Source organism: Anabrus simplex, chromosome 14, assembly GCF_040414725.1.
Source record: "Anabrus simplex isolate iqAnaSimp1 chromosome 14, ASM4041472v1, whole genome shotgun sequence".
Lineage (NCBI taxonomy): Eukaryota > Metazoa > Arthropoda > Insecta > Orthoptera > Tettigoniidae > Anabrus > Anabrus simplex.
This window is the reverse complement of record NC_090278.1, coordinates 3,432,790-3,455,911: the sequence shown is the minus strand read 5'-3', so window position 1 is coordinate 3,455,911 and position 23,122 is coordinate 3,432,790. Positions and strand designations below refer to the sequence as shown.

The following is a 23,122-nucleotide window of genomic DNA, read 5'->3' as shown; positions in this document are numbered from 1 at the left end:
CATTTGCCTGGTGTGAAACTGGGAAACCACGGAAAACCACCTTCAGGGCTGCCGACAGTGGGGTTCGAACCCACTCTCCCGGATGCGAGCTCACAGCTTCACGATCCTAACCGCACGGCCAACTCGCCCGGTCATCTTAAATTAGAAGCCATAACCTAATTATTTGGTAGAATTGGACAAACCAAGTATTCTTCAACCCCAAACAGCTGTGATTGTAGAGGTTATAGTACTCTTAAATTATAATTTTCCAACTTTGGTCTGCATATTCTGTAGGTAGTTATAATTTTTATACTTATTATTGTCGGTTCTAAGTTCTAAATTTTGTGCTGATGGTAAAAATGGAAGAACATTAATTTTATGTGGGCTGTTCCAACACAAGCCTGTATAAAGCCTAGGATTTTTTTGCTTTACAACATTTACTTAGTAGAATTATTATTTTCTTTCTTCCCCAAGATTACAGTTTACAAAACAGGTAACTCCCCCGTCACCTGGCTAAGGCTTTGGCGTGGACCAAATCAACAAGAAATTACTCCATAACCTCTAATAGTGGAAAATTACAGTAGCTTAACTGTTAAGGTGAATTAGTGTGTCAACGGTAACATTTCTCTGACAAACCCGCTTTACATATACAGTTGCACTTCACATTTTCACCCCCTTGTTCAAGACAACATTAACTTTGTGCGGTTTTGAATCGATGTGCGATGATTGTAAACACAATGCTACAACACCAGTTTCATCTTCGGTTTCAAACTTTTTACCTACACATATCAAGTAATTACGCTTGAATATTTCTTCCCCTTCCACCAATGGACGCGTGAAATCTCCGACAACTCTCAACAGTTGCGCATACGACACCAAAGACATTTTGAATACTTAATAAATCCTACAGACGCACACTCGATCACTGTCATGTTTACTTCCCGTCACTATCTCGCCGCCATATTGGAAACAGCTGACCGTAAGCTCCTCCCCCGTTTCGGACGTCAATACCAGAAGACATAGTGCACTGAAAACACTATATCCTACCAGCAAAGGCATCTCTTCTATTTACATTCACAATATTTATGTTCATATCCTGTTTAGAGTAGTAGTGGATGACATCATGAGAACAGCAAAAGCATCATATGGAGGAAGATGTATGAACATGTTGTTATTTGCAGATGATATTGTGATTTGGGGAGAAGACGACAGGAATGTTCAAGAACAGTTGGATGTCGTGAAATGGAAGATCGAGGAATGTGGATTGAAAATAAGTGTAGAAATGAGTAAAACTCGTGTTATGACTAGACGGGAAAAAGAACGGAAAGACCAAATTAGACTTGCAGACAAGCCTCTGGAAGTAGTGGAGACGTTCAGATACCTGGGGAATGAATTAATGGAGAATGTTCGACTGGATGCTGAAATTACTAAGTGGATTCAAGCTCGAAGTTGTTTCTATCATAGTGTAAGAAACATGTTATTGGACAAAGATGTGCCAATGGAGGCAAAGGAAACTATGTATAAGATGTATTAATTGCCCATAACAACTTACGGAACAGAAAATTGGACAACGGCAATGAAGGATGAGAATCGAATACAGGCAGCCGAAATGAAGTTCTTGAGAAGTATGATCCAAAAGAGTAGAAGAGACAAAATAAGGAGTGAGAAAATCTGGGAAGAAATTGGAGTGGAGAAAATGAATGATAGAATAGAGAAGAGCCGACTAAGATGGTTTGGGCACATAAAGCGAATGAGTGACGAAAGAATGTCGAAAAAGATGATGAAAAAGCGAATGCTAGGAAGGAGAGGCCGTGGCGACCACGATTGAGATGGAAGGACACAATCCAACGCAGTATTAGAGAAAGAAACCTGGACTGGGCACAGTGTTGGATGAGTAGTGGTGGAAAGACACAAGAAAGTGGAGAGAAACCATATTTGCCCCTACCCGGCTACAGCTGGATAAAGGGAAATGGATGATGATGATGATGATGATGATCCTGACTTACTCAGCTGATTTCTGAAAGGGTCGCCCTGCTCCTACATCCGGATACCAACCACTGTCTTTGAATATCCCTAAGTCGTGTATTAATGTGTTTACTCGTCGATGCCTCAATATTTATGTATTTATTTATTCATTAGCTAAAGTTCCTACGCAAGAGACCAAGAAGGACAAGATGTGGAAGGAAACTTCGAACTACCTTTTCGCCGATACACGAAAAACATAGAATCGTGCATATGTTTCGGGGCCTTAGAAGACGAGGGAGCGAGTACAGATTCTTTGGTTGATACCCTCTTAGTAGCCTTTTACAACATGAAGGATGCCCAGATAATGCATCCTTTAACTCCACCACAGGGGAGACAAAGAGTTCGAAAAGTCGAAAGAAAAATGGATGTCTCCACAAAAGAATTTTAAGGCTCATGAATTGTGAGAAAGTTAAAAACATTCGAGGCTTCGTAAATATAATACTCACCTGATTATTATTAACCAGTGTGGTGTGTAGGTAGCAGTGACGAATCCTGACTTCTGGTTTAGGGGATGTAACCGAAAAAGCATTGGAAACATCAACGCTAACAGACCGTCATTCCAAACATATTTTTCAAGAGAAAACAGAGCCAACATAAAAGTTTATTTAAAATCTCACATCCACCAATCCAATGGTCTGTTTCATAAATATTTCTGTTGAAATGACGAACACACGACTTAAGTTTTATAGTTACATTCAGAGATGGACGCGGCTGCCTTCATTTATAATTCTGCTTTTCTCCTTAAAAGAAAGCATTTGAATTTGATATAAATTAATTTCCATGAAAACATGAGAGTGAATATTTATTTTTTGTTGAAAATGCAAGGGATGTAATGCCATCAATCGCATGTATGGGAAATTCGCCACTGGTAGGTAGCATGCGGCTAGCCCCGTACACTCTACTTATAAATGCCCCGTGCAATAGTGATGAATGGATGAATAAATCATTCGATTACGCAATGGTTAGAATAATTCAATTCAGGTTGCGCGGTAGAAACGAGTGACCCTGGCACTCCTACATGCATGCCTGTTGAACTAATCTCTGATCGGTGTGATGTAATTTCAAAATCGCATCATTCCCGCATTTTCTTTGTTTTATATTTACACTACAAGCACACGAAACTAAACTATTTATAATGCTAAAACACAGATTTGTCATACTTCATCATTTACAGCACAAGAAAAGAACCGCTCACAAGCAAGAAATCCAATATTTCACAAAATAACAAATAAATCCCAGCCATGCGCGATAACATACACCGCCCTCTTGACGGATGTGGCTGTTCGTACCGCATTCTAACCACACGAAAGAGATCAACAACCAACAACGGTTCAATTCTCGTGCTGCCATCTCTGGAGTAGTTTGGCAACAATTAGTAACAGTCCACGGCCGACTTGATGCATCGCTCTAGCTAGTTGCACAGCGAGGGATCCAGTCGGCCATGAACAGTCACTAACCAGCCATGCTCGTTACTTCCATCTCTGAGTATCGATAACTGTGCGTTTGAATTTTGTATACATAACTTCAATAATAATAATAATAATAATAATAATAATAATAATAATAATAATAATAATAATAATAATAATAATAATAATAATAATAATAATAAAATAATAATAATAATAATGAAAATATGGGAGTGAATATTTATTTTTCGTTGAAAATGCAAGGGATTTAACGCTTCAATAGCATGTATGGGAAATTCACCACTGGTAGGTAGCATGTACATTCTACTTATAAAATGTCCCGCGTGCGCTAGTGATGAATGGAATGCGTAGTCGCTGCTTTCCGAACATCGCTACAACGTGCTGTATTTCGGAATTATAAAATTAGCAGCCACTTACTACACACGTTCTGTAACAGAGTGCATTTGTACATACGCCAAAGAAGCTAAGTTTAATACAACCTTTGACAATAAAGTTCGGTGAATAGTCCTGTACTATCAACATAGATGAACAACACACGACAGTGACCTTACTGTCCTTCGAAATAGCCCCCTCCCATAACTATGCACTGCTGAGATCGGCGAAACATGTCCTGGATATTTTGCAGGAAGGCTTCCTTTGGAATGGTGTTCAGAAGCCTCGTCACGTTTCGTTGGATGTCAGGAATATCGTAAAATCTCTTCCCTTTCAAAGCGAGTTTGAGTCGTGGGAATAGGAAGAAGTCTGGAGGATTGAGATCTGACGAGTATGGGGGATGTTCAAATTGCACCACCCCCTTTTTTGCCATGAGCTGTTTGACGATATTGTCTCTGTGTGGGACGGCCTCCTCGAAAATGGGCGAACCATTCGTTCATGTTCCTGTTCGCAGTTCAGAACCAATGCACTGAACACGCAGTGTGTCAAACAGGTCTTACACGGCACACACACGATGCTCAACTGAACAACGTTGGGAGCAGGTGGTCAAAACCTGCTGTTACGCACGTGCAGCGTTGTGTGACACCAGTGTTGCCAGATCGACCGCTCTGACTTCATTCACCGAACTTTATTGTCACAGGTTGTAACTCATTCATTTATACACAAGCACACCTAAGAGTTGCTTGTATGTGCCTTGTGCTATCCATTGGCTCTTAATTCCTATTCTGCTCGACGAAATATATATATAGAAGGTAGGTGGCTATGTGGAAACTCTTTCGCATACCGTTTGCGAACTTCGGCTGTATTATGACCAGATTTTCTATAGATTTGAATAATGTCTGTGTCTTCGTCGTTCCTGGACAAACCAGCCACTGTAGTGCTACTGTAACAAATACCAGCCTACTAGAGATGGCTGAACAATAACGTAGCGGTTACTTTGGCACAGTTACATGCCTGTGACTGTCACAAATATAACGAGGACAATAAATAACAGGTTATCGAGTAACGATAACATAATAACGTACTAGTGAAAATAGTAACTGGGAAATGGTAACTGTCACTAGTAGCAGCTTACAGACACAGAATGTGACCGTCAGATTTCAGATAGTACGCATGTCTTCCAAGTGAGAGCGCTTTCGTAGGAGATTGTTTTAAGTCAAGTGTATAATATACTCTATAGTGTACTTGTTTAAGTTGCTGCTGTCATCTGGTAATCGTTGACTCAAGACATCGTGCAGGGCTATCTACATTATAATATTATTATAAGTTTCACTCGCATAATTTTTCTTGTACCATAAGTAAATTAGTTAGTAAATTCGATTTCAGAAAAGACACAATATTGTCTCCTCATTTTATCCGTTGTCTGTCTCTCGTTAACTTTATAGCAAATAGGAATGTGTGTTTTGCTGCACCGACTTTCAACAGTGTAGTGATGCGTGCGCGCATGCGCAAGTGAATGAATGGAACTTCGCAACACAGCTGTAAGGGGAAAAGCTTGAAGCCGTGATCAGCCTGTGACCAATAAACGGTGAGTAACGTTGGACGTTATTTTTAACTGTTACTTTTCACAGTTATTTTAGTGTAGCTGTGGCAATGTAGCAGTTACACAAAAATAACCTTTTGTCACACATCTACAGCCTACTACTGAGCGTTCGAAAAGGGGGCGCAGAGAGTGGCTGTGCTGTCTTACTCCTCTGGCTCTCACTTGATATAACTCTTGTTTGTTCCTTTCTGTGTCTTTTTTGTTGCTTTATACGATATTTTTTGGAGTCTTTCGTTGGTGTGGTAAAGGATAAAGATTAAACGAGAGTTATAGTGAAATATCAGTTATACTCACTTAGAGGTGAACTTGCTTGTAGATCAGTTGCTGAATCCGTGTCATTGGGCTTGACCACCACGAGAGACGTCAGAGGTGTAACGAATGCATACTGAAAAAAAGGAAAAAAATCTGAATGTATAAAATACTGTGCGCTAAAACGTAACACTGTGCGGTAAAACGTAACACTATGTAGTAAAACGTAACACTGTGCGTTAAAACGTAACACTGTGCGCTAAAACGTAACACTGTGCGGTAAAACGTAACATTGTGCGGTAAAACCTAACACTATGTGGTAAAACGTAACACGGAGTGGTAAAACGTAACACTGTGCGGTAAAACGTAACACTGTGCGCTAAAACGTAACACTGTGCGTTAAAACGTAACACTGTGCGGTAAAACCTAACACGGAGTGGTAAAACGTAACACTGTGCGGTAAAACGTAACACTGTGCGCTAAAACGTAACACTGTGCGGTAAAACCTAACACGGAGTGGTAAAACGTAACACTGTGCGGTAAAACGTGACACTCGTGATGGACCGCAAACTGAGGCTGATAAGCCATATTCATCTGGTAATATTATCATCCCCTAAATCACGATCAAAAGCTCCGCTATCACTAGGAGGATTAGTGTATATAAGGGACACTGGGAAGACAGTCTGCATAGTAATCCGTCGAAATTCAGGTCGGTTCTGTACGGTATTTAGGGGAATTTAGTCACCTCTTACGACAGGCACAGAATAACGTGGTTGTTATTCTACCCACAGGGGAAACAGAAAGCTCCTCAACTGTAATCACGTAGGCTGAGATGACCTAGAAACAGCCATCATATGCAGGTAAAAATCCCTGACCTTCAAAGAGGATTTCATGATCTGCACTGTGGAAATGTTCTGCTATGGCAGACTGGCTTATAGCATTCTCCGTGGAGGATGAAAGAGCGACATTCTTCGCTAACATCATGTGTTCTTTCATCCTGGTGCTAACAAGCCCTTTTTTCATCCCACTATATGAGCGACCACAACCTCATGGAACTTCATAGACGCCCGATGTTTCAAGAGGGTGTTTTTCTTTCACTGGCCTAGAGATGGCTTAAAAATAACGTAGCAATTACTTTGTCACAGTTACATGCATGTTACTGTTACAAATGTAACGAGGACAAAAATAACAGGTTACCAAGTAATGACAGCAGAATAACGTACTAGTGAAAGCAGTAACTGGGAAGTGGGAACTGTCACTAGTAGCAGCTTACAGACACAGAATGTGACCTTCAGAGTTCAGATAGTACAAATGTCTTCCATGTGAGAGCGCTTTCGTAGGCGACCCCCTTGTATCATATATGATACACTGGGAATTTATTTTCTCTGGCGCTTCGTATTCATGTTGGGAAGGTTGCACCCATTGTATCACATTCGTTACACTCTACGCTATTCAGCCGTCGCTTGTTTTTCATTGCTCGCTGTCCTGGTAGATGGCAGGGGAGGTTGTAATCTGGTGGAGAGTGAACCATAACAACAATGCTGTATAATAAACACGGTAAGTTACGTTATTGCGTACTTTATAACATAAGATTGTTTGCTAATTGTGCTCCAAGTCTGGAGATCATATTTTTATCATAGTAACAATTTTTTAAATAAAATTTCAATGTGTAACACCAAGATATATCTTATGTATCATATATGATACATTGGGTTTCTATAACTACTTTTCAAGCAGTTTTCTCGTGGGTTGTCGGTGATTTAGTATTTAGATTTTTATTCTCGGAATCGTCATGTTTTTGGCTTTAATGCAATAGAACGGTGAGGTAAATACATATCAAATATGTAAGCCCATACAGACGTATTAAAAATAAAAATATATCGATATTTTAAGGTTATGTTACACATGATCTTCCGATTACTGTTGTTAGGGCTGGATGATGATGAGATTTTTGAGATGTTGGATGGCGTAGATCCAAACAATTCAGATATTTAAATTGAAGATGAGGATGTTGAGGCTGATATTCAAACTCCAGCAGTTAGTACTGGCGTTCTGGAAGAAGGAGCTTCTGATGATGATGATGATGATGGAACAGTTTTCAATGGTGACGTTTCTGCCAGAAGGGATCCTACTCAGCGATGGCGCCACAAAACAGAGTGAGTAATTTTGTCAACTGGTCCATTTAATAAATAATCAACCCAGATAAAAGCCAATTTCCACAGATTATCTCATTGTGTGTTGTAGTTCAAACAGTAAAAAGTACCTTATTACTAATTTTATGGTTTGTTTTTCTTTTCAGGTTTCTGGGGCCATCTCATCATGCCCCTTTCATGGCCAAGTGAAGATGAAACAGTATGTGAAAGGAAAACCCCAACCTGTTGGGTTAAAAAACTTTGTTATGACAAGAACCAGTGGCCTTCCCTTAGATTTTACCTTGTACGAAGGAGGTGGAAGGGAAATTGTGTCGGAAAAGGTTCCTCTCCCAGAGAAAATGGACATTGGATGAAGGGTTGCACTTAAACTCTTGGACTCTCTTCCTTCTGGTTCAACCATTTTTATGGACAGATATTTATCTGTGACTCTCTTTGATGCATTGTTTACCCACAGGTCCATTTTAGCTTGTGGTACAATCATGGTAAACAGGATTCCAAAATCTGTGACACTGAAACGAGATGGTGATATGAGGCGCGAAGGGCGAGGTGGAAGTGACCAAGTTGTAAGAGCAGATGAAAAGATGGTTATAGTAAATTAATTTCAACAGACTACGGTGTTGCTCCCATTGAAGATTGCAGGCGTTGGTCGAAGAAAGATGATCAGTACATACGTATTCATCGACCATTCCTAGTCAAAATGTTCAACATCGTGGGAGGTGTTGATCTCTTGGGTAGAATCCTCAGCAGGTATGCTATGAGAAACAGGACTAATAAGTGGACAATTAGAACAATCCACTATTTTTTCGATTTTGTGTTGGCAGCCGCTTGGATCGAGTATCGAATGGCTGCTATGCAAAATAAGTGGCTAAGGAAAGACATTCTATATCTCATTCAAGCTATGTATTGCAGAGCATCTCATCTACTCTCATGTCACTAGGAAAAGTGTAGAAAGTGAAAGTGAAGACGAAGATGACGAATTAGCAGAAGAACAAAGAAAACGAACCCCAACCCAGCCACTTCCACCATTGGCAAAAAGATCAAGAAATGCCATGCATTTACCAGAAATGATGACTCAACAGGAGTCAAGATCAAGTTGTAGAGCTCCCGGATGATCTGCACTAACGTCAGATGCATGGATTGTAACGTGTTTCTATGTTTCACTTCCCAAAGGAACTGCTTCCGTGATTTCCATACCATAAGAGGGAGTTGCCTGTTGGATGGGTATGGAAAAGCAACCCTAAAATTCATTCCTTCAATGTCTAATAGTTCTAACAAGTAAAAGGCTATGAAAGAGCTTATTTTAACCTGTATTATCATGTAAATAAATGTTTGTTCTTGACACAGACCCACTGTATCATATATGATACATCCCCTCCTGCCACTATGGCAACCCTAAAAAAAAATTTAAAAATGAAAGTACCATTTTCAAGCCTAAAGGAGTAAAATTAATTCAGAGAATCATATTTCACGAAACAAATTTGACCTTGGGTCTCTAGAGGATACACTACAGTGTATTTTTTCAAGTTGCTGCTGTCATCTGGTAACTTAAGTGTAAACTGTTATGACATATTCAACTCCTCAGGGGTAATCGTTGACTCAGACATCCCGCAGGGCTATCTACATTATAATATTATTATAAGTTTCACCCGTATAATTTTTCTTGTACCATAAATAAATTAGTATGCTAACTTTCCATATTGATATTATAGATATCATATTATAGAGAACATAACATTACTTCATTTGACTTAATCGACCCTCTTGTACCGGTTTGTGTCGAGGTTTTGCAGACAGATCATCATGTTTTCTCGTGTTCTGTCCTTGATTGGGGTATTGTGAAACTCACTCCTCTAGATTTCAGAAAAGGCGCTATGTTGTCTTCTCATTTCATGCGTTGTCTGCCTCTCGTTAACTTTATAGCAAATAGGAATGCGTGTTTTGCTGCACCGACTTTCAACAGTGTAGTGATGCGTGCGCGCATGTGCGAGTGAATGAACGGGACTTCGCAACACAGACAAGCTTGAAGCCGTGACCAATAAAAGGTGAGTAACGTTGGACGTTACTTTTAAGTGTTACTTTTCACAGTTATTTTCTTGTAGCAGTGACAGGTGTAGCAGTTACACAAAAAAACCGTTTGTTACACCTCTAGCCTGGCCATTGCACCTCTAAAATACTTCTATGCTCGACTTCTAAGGAAAGCCATAGAGATAGAGCTGTGCCTAAATAACTTCAACGGGGAAGACGGCTTCAGGTTGTCAAAGACATTGAGAACTGTTCTCCATAAATACATACATGGCACAGTGCGATGCACTCCTGAAACTGTCGACAGAAAGCGGTGAATCAGTAACTTCATTTCCAACCACAGCGCAACGTTCCCTGAGTCAGTTAGTGAGGAGGCCGTATTGTCGTGACTTCCACGTTCTTTCAAGAACTTCTATAACCACTGTAAGAAGCACAACTTCACATGCCCTGATGAAGGCCAATGTAATTTGGCAGGAAGTTCGGCTTAGGGTCCCTGCTCCTCCGCAGCATTCTGTATAAATAGGTCCAATAACTCGTCCTGATATGCCCGTCGTACTTCATATTATTTTGCCTCCATTTTCAATGGGTTTACGAACATTTAATAAGAAGCGCGTTATGGTGTGCCGCAGTTCGTATTCAGAATCATGTCGTCTGTTTAGTAACAAAGCTATCCATACATTCGCAATTTTTAAAATCCTGCATTTCTTGATGTAAAGTTTGGTGTTGTGCTGTAGAAGGCAATGGTGTTTTTAATCGTAGTTCTTCTATATGTCTTGTGAGCTCATACGTTAGTCTCGAAGGAGCGTTTTTCTGCCAGACAGAGAACATTTTAAGATACATGACCATCATTTCTTCTAATGCAGCTAGGTTATCCTTCGATAGGTGTTCCCACATAATGTCTATGGCGTATGTCATGATGGGGTCTGTTTGTACGTAGACGTTTTCTCTCTGCAGCATGCAAATTATTGTGAACGCTCTGCCATCTGTTGAATATATTTGGAAGCTGGGAAAGGTTAGAGAATCAGAGAGTATTTAACAGGGAATAGTATTCTTCCGTGATCAGAGGAAGTCTATACTCTCTGGCTTGACAGGTCTGCCACCTTACCGACTATCAGCAGCAGAAGTTAAACATAGGCAAGAAAATTAAAAGCAACAGCAAAAATAATTCATTAAAATCAAACACTTACCGTTACTTTAGTTAAGACCAACAGTTATCCAGAGACCATGAACCAAATAACCCCAGGTATGGCAATAAGTTTTTTAACAGTACCAAAGAAAACAAGAGGTTCATTGAGAACAAGGTATATATTACTTTATTCAATAAATAAGGGTTAAGAGGAAGACTTAATTAGTATAAAATTTTAAAAAATATCCTAGAGATGAAACCATAACCTACTTAAAATCAAAATAGTGGTGTATTAATTTAAAATGTTCGGCCGAACGAAAAGAAAAAAGAAGTAATAGATTTTCTATATTTTTAAAAACCGCCAAGAAAGTGAGCACTCAGTAACGTGTTTTACAATCCACCAGAAACCATTTCTTTGCTTAAGTTATTATCTTCCGTAGTTTCAAGCAATTTGCTTTTCTTTCATTATTATTATTATTATTATTATTATTATTATTATTATTATTATTATTATTATTATTATTATTATTATTATTATTATTATACTTGAACAGTACCAACAGCCAACCCAGAGATCCCACCAGAATTCAGTCCGTATCTCACTGCTGGAAATCATAATTAATCATACAACCAACAGGAGGGCAGAATTAAACCAACCCCAACAGAATACTAAAGGCAAAAGAAGAAAAAGACAAGGAAAAACAAGTTAATTCATCAGGGACCACCCAACACATATAATTAGAATACAACGCAAAGACGGAAAGCAACCCCATAGACAAAATAATAATAGTAGTGATCAACCCAACCGGTTGCTATGGTAACGTAAACACGCCATGCGTCCATTGCAACCACCCATATCAAAACAAGTACAACAATGGTACATATACAAAGAGGAAAAGAAACCCCAAAAACATTATGAAAAATGAACACTACAAGATAAAATTAATTAACCGGAATTAGAATGCGGCAGAAAAACATTTCACTGAAATTCAGGTGAAACCTCTTGTGCTCTATAATTTATAAACAGAGTAGTTACATTTCAAATTACACATACCGAAAACGTTAGATAAGTATAAACCAATTTGCCTTTTCAAAACGAGAAGAAATGCGAAATCATAATACTTATCTGGAAGTAACCTTCTTAAAATTCACTACCCTCACTTTTCGGAAACAGTTAGGCGATATTACCAAGATACAATAAAGGAACCCTATTTAATGAATACCCTAACTAAAATTAAAAGAATGCGAAGATGGACGCTTTTAGAAGTTCACACACCCGAAATCTTGAGACACGAAGTTTTGTACACCATCTTCCATAGAATACAGAGGCTAAAAGGAATAGAATTGTGAAGAGACTTACATGTTGGTTCAAGCTGCAGAAACACGTTACTCACGTAGAGGCACTAGTACTTTACCACATCCAGAAGAAAAGTAAATAAATAAGAGGACGTTCTGATTGAAAAAGGTTAAGAAGTTTTCCGAGAGCAAGCCCTCACACAAATAACAACTATCCAGGCTTCATATCGTAGATAGAAACTGTATGCCGGAGTGGAGCAAACACACGTCCTTCCTCCATCTTACACAAGGCACAACTCATAGCGACACACACCAATAATCAGCATGGCCCCACCGAGCGGAAAGAGAAAGTAATAGACTCGCCCTCAAGAACATGGACATGGAATCGTACCAGACCAAGTTTAAGGATTTCTAGAGAAAACATTAAAGCAATATAATCTCATGGTTACAATGTCGAAGATGGTATCAAATAAATAATGTGGGCAAAGCCACGTAGAAAGTAGTAGTTGAATACAAGACGGAAATAATTTCCGAATGACACCAATTTCTATAGCACGAATGCAGATTTCGAAATATGGTTGGGGAGAGATAAAACTCGTCACCAACGTGACAGAGGTAGTAATCAAACATGGCTTCATGCAATGACATTACTAAGGATGAAAACCACGTTTACGTGAACGAAATATCACTGTACTATTTGCCCAAATGGAAGATAATTGCTTTTACTCAGAGAAAGTGTAAAATCTGCGGTAAATTAAGAAAAAGTACGAAATATTTTACTTGTAGAGAATAATATGGATACATCCGTTACTACATTACAACTATTTTTTCCGCTACGTCGCAGCGCTTCCGTATGTGTTTTGTTTGTCTAACATTTTCGTGTGTGATGTCTTTGCTCACTGAAGTTGTTTGCAATAATTAGGTCTTGTTTTCTTCATGTTGCTCATTCATTTTGTGCCGTAACTCATTCATTATTATTGGTCCAGAGATCATGCTATTTTGCTGTTTGAACTGCCTGCGCTAGTCATATGGACAAAGATAATGAGAATTCACAGACATAGCACTCCCATTCGTTGGTGCTAGCGCTGGACCTCAAGAAAGAAACAAAAGACGACACGGGCAGCGGAATGCAAGATAAGGGAGTCCTGTCTACAGCTCGTACGTAGCTATACATATATCTCTAAATATTTCTCTAGTAACGACGGTATTTGTTAATTTACCACAGATTTTACACTTTAGTTGAGTGAAAGCAATTATTATCTTCCATTTGGGGCAAATATTAGAGTGAGTTTTAGAGGGTCGGATTCGTTCACATAACCGAAAATCACATAATTATATCAGAATATTAATGAAAGTGTTAATTGCTTAGCAACCTGATATGTACAGAGTGTATTGCGGGTTAGGGTAAGCCATAGCCTGCAATTAATGGAATGATCATTAATGAGTTTATTTTATGAATACTCAAAGTTGGCTGAGCTTTGAGACATATCAATGTCTCATGATTTACTGGCAGATAATTGCGGAGAGAATAAAACAAAAATGAAGCAAATCGGTCCAGTAGAACGGAGAGACGGATTTGCCAAAGCTATTTTTAGTAAACTCTTTTAATACATAGATATGTGGCTTTAATCCAGATAAATATACATTTACTTTAATACAGTGAGCCACGGAAACCTATGTTAATTAATAAGACTGTTGTTACCTTGAGCGCCAGCTCCAACGCTTGCTCCTTTACCGTCTCGTTGTTGTCCATCTGCTCTCGTAGGTCCAACAGTTGTCTAATGGTGAGGTAGGCCCACAGTCGCTCCATGAAGGCAGCCTGGGAACCGTTCTGCATCACCTGCTGCCGTGGATAGTAGTCCGTCACCTCCAAGGAGGGGTACGCCTCCAGGCTGATGTTCCCACTCACAGAAAACCCTGTCACATTAGCAGTCACGTCAGTGCTGTTCACCAACCTGCCGGCTACCACTATCTCGGAGCCATTGTTGTGGGTGCGAAAATGTACCTTGGTCAGACTGTTGACGTCCACCTGAAATGGAACACGGCTCATTTATAACAATAATAATAAAAACAGGTTAACCAAACAGATCTTCAAATATCTTTGGAACAAGAAATCAACAACAACCTGGAACATGAAGTCAAGAAGATTGGGAAAGAAACAACATAAGGGAAGAAGCAGCAGCAGAGATGGGCTTTTTAGGGAAAAAGTGTTAAAAATGGAAGGATTCTAAGGTCGCGAGGGAAGGAAAACAGGCTCAAAATGATTCGAGGGGAGGAAAAGGAAGCACAGTGAGCAGATGAAGGTGTATTGGAGGAAGAAGAAGGAACATCAAAGATTGAAGCATTGAAATTGTCCCGTGGACCCTAGAAGAACCTAACGGAGAAAGGAATAATAATCAAGAGCCCGAGAACAAAATATGGTACAATTGACAGGGTCCCTTACTTCAAATACCTCGGAGAATTTATTGAACGGAAAGGCTTTGAGAAGTTCTTGAAATAAACTCGTATCCAAAAAAATAATTATAAAAACATTAGGGTTAGTCCAAAACATCTACCAAAAAATCCATGTCAAGACATACACAAAGTCGGCATTACAATACAGAACATTCCTTTGCGCAAGTGAAACACTGGCAGTCAACAGAAAACAAGAACTTAGGAGCAAGATACATCCAGGACAAGTTCTCAAACATTGAACATAGGAAAAGGCGAATGAAATTCTTCGGTCATCTCACTAGATTACTAGAAAATCGACTGACAAAAAGGATAATAGAGTATGGTACTTCACTTAAGACCTCAACACGCTGACTTAACGAACTTTGAAGAGATTCAAAAACGGAAACATAAGTTCAACAGACATTTTAGAAAGAGACATCTTTAGCCACAAGGTAAACAATTGGGAAGCTACATCAGAACAACCACAACAAAAAATACAGACCAAAGTGTTTGGAAGAACGTAAGCAAGCTTTCTCGGAAAGAATGAAAACCTATTTAAAGAAAGAAGAACCTACAGAAGAATTGATTATTTCCTTAACGTATTCCAGTATAGGGAGAATCAGCTACTACTACTACTAATAATAAATAATTATTAAATCTTAAATATGATTAAACCCGAATGTCTCTATGGAAGTGAATGCCTCCGAGTTGCTGGAAAGTCTGGTCTGAGAGAAGCTGAGAAGTTTGAGAGGAAGATCAGATCCTTCAGAAAATAATGGGCCCAAAGATCGTGGCTGGACAATGCAGGTTGCGAGGACGAGAAGAAGTGTATCAGAAAACCGGCCGACTGATGGAATCCATCAAGAAGCGGCGACTCAAGTTCTATGGCCACCTATTTAAAATGGAAGACAAGCGGTTGACTAAGAACATATTTACCACACTCAATAGTTGGACTTAACATACTGGATGTGATAAGGGGTTGAGGGAGGTCAAGAAAGATCTAGGACTAAATCGTGAAGACATTGTTGATAGAACCAATACCGACAGCAGATCGATAACTTCAAGGGCTTTCGTGAAGAAGAGCAGCAGGAAGGAGGCAGGTTCCAAGAGAGAGAACTCAACGACACTGTGCTCCATATAAAGCTTCTAAAAATGTGTAAATGTTGCTTATTGCAGTCTCTAATGGTCGTGAATATCTTTACATAAAATAGGCAGTTCAGGCCCTGAAAAACTTCATGAAATTGCAGCTAAGATCGGGCTCCAAACATTGCAGGAGAAAGCTCATTAATTGGAAGGATCCGCTCCTTATCTAGATAGGAACCGTTTAAAGACTAAATTCGGTAAAATTAATCAGTGAATAGATTCAAGTCCTAAAGAGAAGTAATTCAGCTTGAATCCTGAAGCAAGTAAGGAGAGGATCTCAAAATTACAGAAGACCCACAGACTCACCTCGAACAGATATAACCAAAAATCAATATCCAGTAACGCAAAATTAAGACATTAAAACTCATTCATCAAACCTGAAGCCCTATACGCCTCGGAAACGTTGATCATTGGAGGAAGATCACTTATTAAAGACATAGAGAAACGGAAGAGTAAAATATTGAGGAAAATCTTCGGTCCATTCTACTCAGAGGGAATCTGGATGAAACGGAAGTCTCGAGAGGTTTATCACCGACACCATCAGGCCTCATTCTCAGAATGAACAATGACAGGCTCACCAAAAGGACTCTTAACCATGCTCCCTCAGTGAAAGTCAAGAACAACTGGCTTAGTGAAAGAGAAAATGACCTTCAGGAAATTGGAATCCCGCGGGAAATTAGTCAATATCGACTCAATTCAAGAAATGCAGTCAACTACCGTCAATTTGCTGAGAAAATGAAAAGCAGGACCAATAAATCAAGAACTGAAGAACGGATGAAAATTTTGACTGCTCGGATGAGGAGATTTCTCGGGAAGAAAAATCAACCTCAGGTAAATAAGTTCTACCACGCTCCACAGACGGTTTGCAAGAGAGGCTCCGCCCCCAGGTTGCTGGTTATACACGACGGGGTAATGGGGAGTTCATCCATGCAGGCACACGTGTCGTAAGATGTGGATTAGTTTTATATACTTGTTTGATTTTCGTGTTATTTTAATATATTTTCTCCAACGGAATGATCTAACTGGAGAGTTATGTATGGATCAGGAGAAAATAAAGGTACTATATAGAGTTTATAACATGTAAAGGGACTTCTCGGCCTCGCTGTACTTTATTTCCGGCCCTTGTATGGCGGTGGTGGTGAACCCTCTCATTATGAAAGTGAATGTTAAATAGAATCTAGAAATTGGAGCTGAGAGGAAAGGCACACTCACCTGGTTCTCCAAGTAGTGGAAGGTGACGTCCGAAAGCAAAGGGGACGACACTTCCTTGTAGAAGTTCTTGAGCTGGAGCGACGCATCAGAAGCCTGATAGATCTTGCGCGCAAAGCCTGAGTTCTTGAGGGACACTTTCTTCAGCAGGTTGAAGTCCGCATCGTCGCCAAATGCGAGTCCATATATGACTGCTGCAGGGTTCTGGTTGCTAGATGTCGTGCCATTGATAATGCTCGCCGCATCGCTGTTGGGACCGTTGGGCTGCCCGTCTGTCAGGAAGATGATCATAGGCTCCTTGGTGGGCTGAGAGGCGAGGTCATTTGAGGGCGATGAGTGGCCCAGTTGAACTACCCTCAGGGCTGTCTGCAACGCGTCGTATATGTGAGTCCCTGGGGAAGAAGAAAAACCCGTGTCAGGAGGAAGATAGCGTACATCTCTGGTGTCTCCGACATCCAGTGGTGGTGATAAGGACCTCGCGGGGTGGGGGACCCCCGGGTTGTGAGTCCCTGGGGAAGAAGAAAAACAAGTGGCATGAAGAAGATAGCGTACATCTCGGGTGTCTCCGACATCCAGTGGTGGCGTTAAGGACCCCGCGGGGTGGGGGACCCATGGGTTGTGAGTCCCTGGGGAAGAAGAGAAACCCGTGTCAGGAGGAAGATAGCGTACATTTCTGGTGTCTCCGACATCCAGTGGTGGCGATAAGGACCCCGCGGGGTGGGGGACCCATGGGTTGTGAGTCCCTGGGGAAGAAGAAAAACAAGTGGCATGAAGAAGATAGCGTACATCTCGGGTGTCTCCGACATCCAGTGGTGGCGTTAAGGACCCCGCGGGGTGGGGGACCCATGGGTTGTGAGTCCCTGGGGAAGAAGAGAAACCCGTGTCAGGAGGAAGATAGCGTACATTTCTGGTGTCTCCGACATCCAGTGGTGGCGATAAGGACCCCGCGGGGTGGGGGACCCATGGGTTGTGAGTCCCTGGGGAAGAAGATCAACCCGTGTTAGGAGGAAGATAGTGTACATCTCTGGTGTCTCCGACATCCAGTGGTGGCGATAAGGACCCCGCGGGGTGGGGGACCCACGGATTGTGAGTCCCTGGGGTGGAAGAGAAACCCGTGTCAGGAGGAAGATAGCGTACATCTCTGGTGTCTCCGACATCCAGTGGTGGTGATAAGGACCCCGCGGGGTGGGGGACCCATGGGTTGTGAGTCCCTGGGGAAGAAGAGAAACCCGTGTCAGGAGGAAGATAGCGTACATCTCTGGTGTCTCCGACATCCAGTGGTGGTGATGAGGACCTCGCTGACCCCGCGGGGTGGGGGACCCATGGGTTGTGAGTCCCTGGGGAAGAAGAGAAACCCGTGTCAGGAGGAAGATAGCGTACATCTCGGGTGTCTCCGACATCCAATGGTGGCGATAAGGACCCCGCTGAGACAACGGGGCCCATAACTGTTTCTTCAGTAGCTGAAGAGTGATTTTATATATTGATAAACCTACAGTACACAACACTGTAATACTTGTATTACAGAGGGTTATTCCAAACTTAGGCCGTCGCAGTGCAGAGTTCTTCCGTTAATAGGAGTACTGTAGTTATTTCTGAAAGAATGTGACTTTCCCAACCTGTTCCAATAATAACCATCCCTTGCTGCCACTCACAACAATCAACAAGGCTTTTGAAGTAATTAGCCAGTTCTGAGAACCCAGTAGTCAGCGAAGATGCGATAACAAAGACACCCTCCTCACCTAAACTCTAAATACTAAAGTCGCGAGTCTCGGCAGTCAGAGTAGCTAAGTAGGCCTACGATGGACGGTTGGGTTGTAAATAGTAGTGAATTATTTGGTCCTAGGAACGAGATTACTTCTTAATATTGTGATGGTCAGAGTGTTTTCATTACTATAATTCACAGTTCATTCCTTGCGTGTGTTCGTAGTATATAAGTGTATTATTTCAATTCCTTCTCGTTTGAAAACCAAATTGTGTAAATTATCATCATTATTCCTTGTAATATTATACAATACTGTACTACGAAGTAAACTTGTACGTTTCCTTATCGGGAAAAGAGGGGCCCATTTTCAATTATTGCGGGTGGGGGAGCGAGCTTCTTAGCGCCGCTACTGCCCACATCCAAGGAGTTCGGTTTTGATTTACATTAAATTTACCGAGCTGGTTCGCCGTGAGTTTCGGGTAGCGCAGCCACAAGACCTATAAAGCAGATTGTAAAAAAAACCCACGAAATTAACATTTATAATCAGCTCCAAAACCCAAATCCCGCGGCGCGACAGAACTATTGTATACTACCTGCGTCCTACGTAGAGATGGCTGAAAAATAACGTCGCTGTTACTTTGTCACAGTTACATACCTGTCACTGTTACAGATGTATTGAGGACAAAAAAATAACAGGTTACCGAGTACCGACAACAGAATAACGTTCTAGTGAAAACAGTAACTGGGAAGTGGGAACTGTCACTAGTAGCAGCTTACAGACACAGAATGTGACCTTCAGACTTCAGATTGTCTTCCAAGTAAGAGCGCTTTCGTGGGAGATTGCTTTAAGTGAAATACTCTATAGTGTATTTGTTTAAGTTGCTGCTGTCATGTGGTAACTAAAGTGTAAACTGCTATAACATATTCAACTGCTCAGGGGTAATCGTTGACTCAGACATCCCGCAGGGCTACCTACATTATAATATTATTATAAATTTCACCCGTATAACTTTTTGTAAATAAATAGATTAGTATGCTAACTTTCCATATTGATAATAGATAATATAACATTACCGGTTTGTGTCGAGATTTGTCTTCTATCTTTGATCGGGGTATTGTCAAACTCACTCCTCCAGATTTCAGAAAATACGCTATGTTATCTTCTCATTTCGTCTGTTGTCTGTCTCTCGTTAACTTTATAGCAAATAGGAATGTGTGTTTTGCTGCACCGTCTTTCAACAGTGTAGTGATGAATGCGCGCATGCGCGAGTGAATGAATGGGACTTCGCAACACTGTTGCCTACGAGATAAGTAAAGGCCTCTGCGTGTGCGGTCTTTTCAAGTACTAAATTGGCAGAGTCACGGCCGACTTGATGCGTCGCTCTAGCTAGCTCCTTACCGGCCTTGACAATCGGGTCCACGCACTGTAATCGGAGTAGTTACACAGCTCGACACGTAGCGCTGGCGGCCGACCTATTTGCGGTAGAAATACATACTTCTTTATGGAAAATATATTGACTTTGATTGCCGATTTATCGTAATTTAGAGTTATGGAGAATGTTACATAGGTTAATATTGTTAAAATGATTAATCCTAAAAGTTACTTTCGTTGATATTTGCTAAAATGATGTCGTGAAATGAAACTGCGGGGAGATGACTTAGTCCAGCTGACGTTCTGATATTGACTCTGATTGACGATGTATCTTAATTTAGGGAATAAAATAGTATGTTACATTGACTAATATTGTTAAATAAAATGATTAATCCTAAAGGCTACTTTCATTGATATGTGCCAAAATAACGTCGTGAAATGAAACTGCGGAGGATGGAGTAGTCCAACTGACGTTCCTTAATTGTGAGGAATAATAGTAATCGTTTTTATTATCATGGCATTTAGACCACAATACTTTTGTATTCTGATGTTAATATTGAGATTAAGAGTCAGTGTTCAATTAGAGTTTTAAAATTCTTCAACCGCTCCTCTCAGGAAGGGGGCTGGACAAAACATAAAAGTCTTACTTTTTGCATATTCGTTGTATGCATAATATAAATATTTTGACTCAAACATGTTTAAATTTTAATTTCAATATGTATAGTTTCAGATTAGATTTCATTCGTACCTTTCACTAGAATATTAAATACCGGGCAAGCTGGCCGTGCTAAATTCAGACAATTTTTACTTGAAATGCAGTAGGGTGGAATAAGTTGGATGCGCGGCGTGCAGCTGTGAGCTGTGAATTTGCATCCAGGAGATAGTGGGTTCGAACCCAGTAGCGATTCTTACTTGTCAATGTTTAAATGTTAAAGTTCAGATTATCTTGGATTAAAAAAAAGTGTTGTGTTGCTGTCATATGGCAAATACGACACCACCTAAAGGATTATTCTATGAAAGGAAATTAATGGATAAAAATACCTGATTAGCGTGATTAGCTGCCACTCCCGGAGGCCCGGGTTCGATTCGTGGCCCTGCAATGATATTTCAAAAGTGGTACGACGGCTGGAACGGGGTCCACTCAGTCTTGGGAGGTCAACTGTGTAGAGAGGGGGTATCGATTCCCTCTCAGATATCCTCGAAGTGGTTTTCCATAGCTTCCCACTTCTCCTCCAAGCAAATGCCGGGATCGTAACTAACTTAAGGCCACGGCTGCTTCCTTCCCTCTTCCTTGTCTATGCCTTCCAATCTTCCCATCCCCAACACAAGGCCCCTGTTCAGTATAGAATTTGCGGCCACCTGGGCGACGTACTGGTCATCCTTCCCAGTTGTATCCCCGACCCGCAGTTTCACGCTCCAGGACACTACCCTTGAGGTGGTAGAGGTGGAATCCCTCACTGAGTCTGAGATAAAAGCCAACCCTGGAGGGGTAAACAGAGCAAGAAAGAAAGAAAGAAAGAACGAAGGTAAATACCCGAAATAGAAACGGAAAACTAAGATGAGAGTGCTACCTGCTTTTAGCCACTCCGTAGTTTTGTCCTGGTCTACAGAGAATTCGTGAAATGATAGTGTCCCTTTGCTCTTTTTTCCTGTTCGGAATACAAAAAAGGCACACAGCAATATATATTCGAATATTTCCTAACGCAGTTAAAGACAAGCAAATCGCCACACCATTAAAAAACGAATTAGCGCATAAATTAAAATCCTTGTTCAGGACGAAGTTACAGCGAGAAATCACTTTGTTCTTGTTTCCATAAAATTTCTGCTCGAAGTACGAAAAGGTGCACAAGAATGTCACAAATTCCAAGATTTGTAAACACAATTTTAAAAATATAATCATCACACAACACAAAAAGAAAATAAACTCGCTAGCGCATAACTAACAGATCTCAATATCAAGCCAACAAGCACCTCATTGCAAACACATTGCCAACATTTACGACAGAAAAACCCTATCAATAAAATTGGAAATGCGGCAATTTGCGATATACAGCTTCCTGTCAGTGGGTAGTAGGCCAGCGCTCCAGCGGCATTACGGTGAAACTTTCCAATTACAGCTTTATGCTGGGCTCAACGAGCTTCTAGCTCGTTGGCTGGGCTTTACAAGCGATTGTCTAGGCCGGTATAAGGAGCGCAGCGAGGGATCCAGTTGCCCGTGGCAGAGTAGTAGTAGTTCAAATAGAGCCGCCAGATGTCAGGCTAGCCCTCCATTCCTCAGCACGGTTCCAATTGGCGTTTACGAGAATAACTTACAGATAGCACATTACAAAGATAAAACATTGCGTTTTGACCAGAAAAGTGATATTTCTACGGCGTTTAGTAAGGAAAAATATAGTTGTGACGGAAAAGTAGGGCCAGACTAACAAGGTGACCTGAGAGGTGTCTGTGTCTCATGTCAGTATCTACCTTTCTATTCTCCCCTTCTTAGATTTAATTCCTCTTATTGTCTAGCCAACCTCTCTGCCTCCAGTAGTAAACCCTGTGGGTGGGGCGGTAAAATATCGGCTACGGTAGCACCTGCCTGCCCTAAGAGGCGACTAAAAGAGGCCCCAGGGGCTCTAAACTTGAGAACGTGAGCTGGCGACCACGAGGATCTTAGCTGAGTCCTGGCATTGCTTCCACTCACTTGTGACACCTCCTCACTTTTGTCTGTCGGTATCCTATCCGACCTCCCTTGGTCAACTCTTGTTCTTTTTGTCCTCGACGGTATGAGAGAATTCGAGGCCTAGGGCGTCTTTCATTTTTACGCCCTTCGAGGCCCTTGTCTTTCTTTGACCGATACCTTTATTTTTCGAAGTGTCGGATCCGTTCCATTTTTCTCTCTGATTAGTGTTATATAGAGGATGGTGGCCCAGTTGTACTTCCTCTTAAAACAATCACCACCACCACCACCACCACCACTCTCTTCGCTCCACTTGTACGTCGTTTGAAACAATTGTATCTGCCTG

At 40.9% G+C, this 23,122-nt stretch overlaps 1 protein-coding gene across 3 annotated transcripts in view; it reads right to left on the bottom strand.

Moving 5' to 3' along the window:
- LOC136885350 (inter-alpha-trypsin inhibitor heavy chain H3) overlaps positions 1–23,122 on the bottom strand; it is a 160,351-nt gene that overhangs the window by 75,389 nt on the left and 61,840 nt on the right. For all 3 annotated transcript variants that reach the window (XM_067157863.2, XM_068230393.1, XM_068230392.1), the window contains exons 9-11: positions 17,044–17,432; positions 13,958–14,284; positions 5,704–5,794 (exon numbers count right to left, since the gene is read on the bottom strand). In XM_067157863.2, coding sequence (XP_067013964.2) covers positions 5,704–5,794; positions 13,958–14,284; positions 17,044–17,432 — 807 coding nt within the window. The remainder of the gene's footprint in view (positions 1–5,703; positions 5,795–13,957; positions 14,285–17,043; positions 17,433–23,122) is intronic.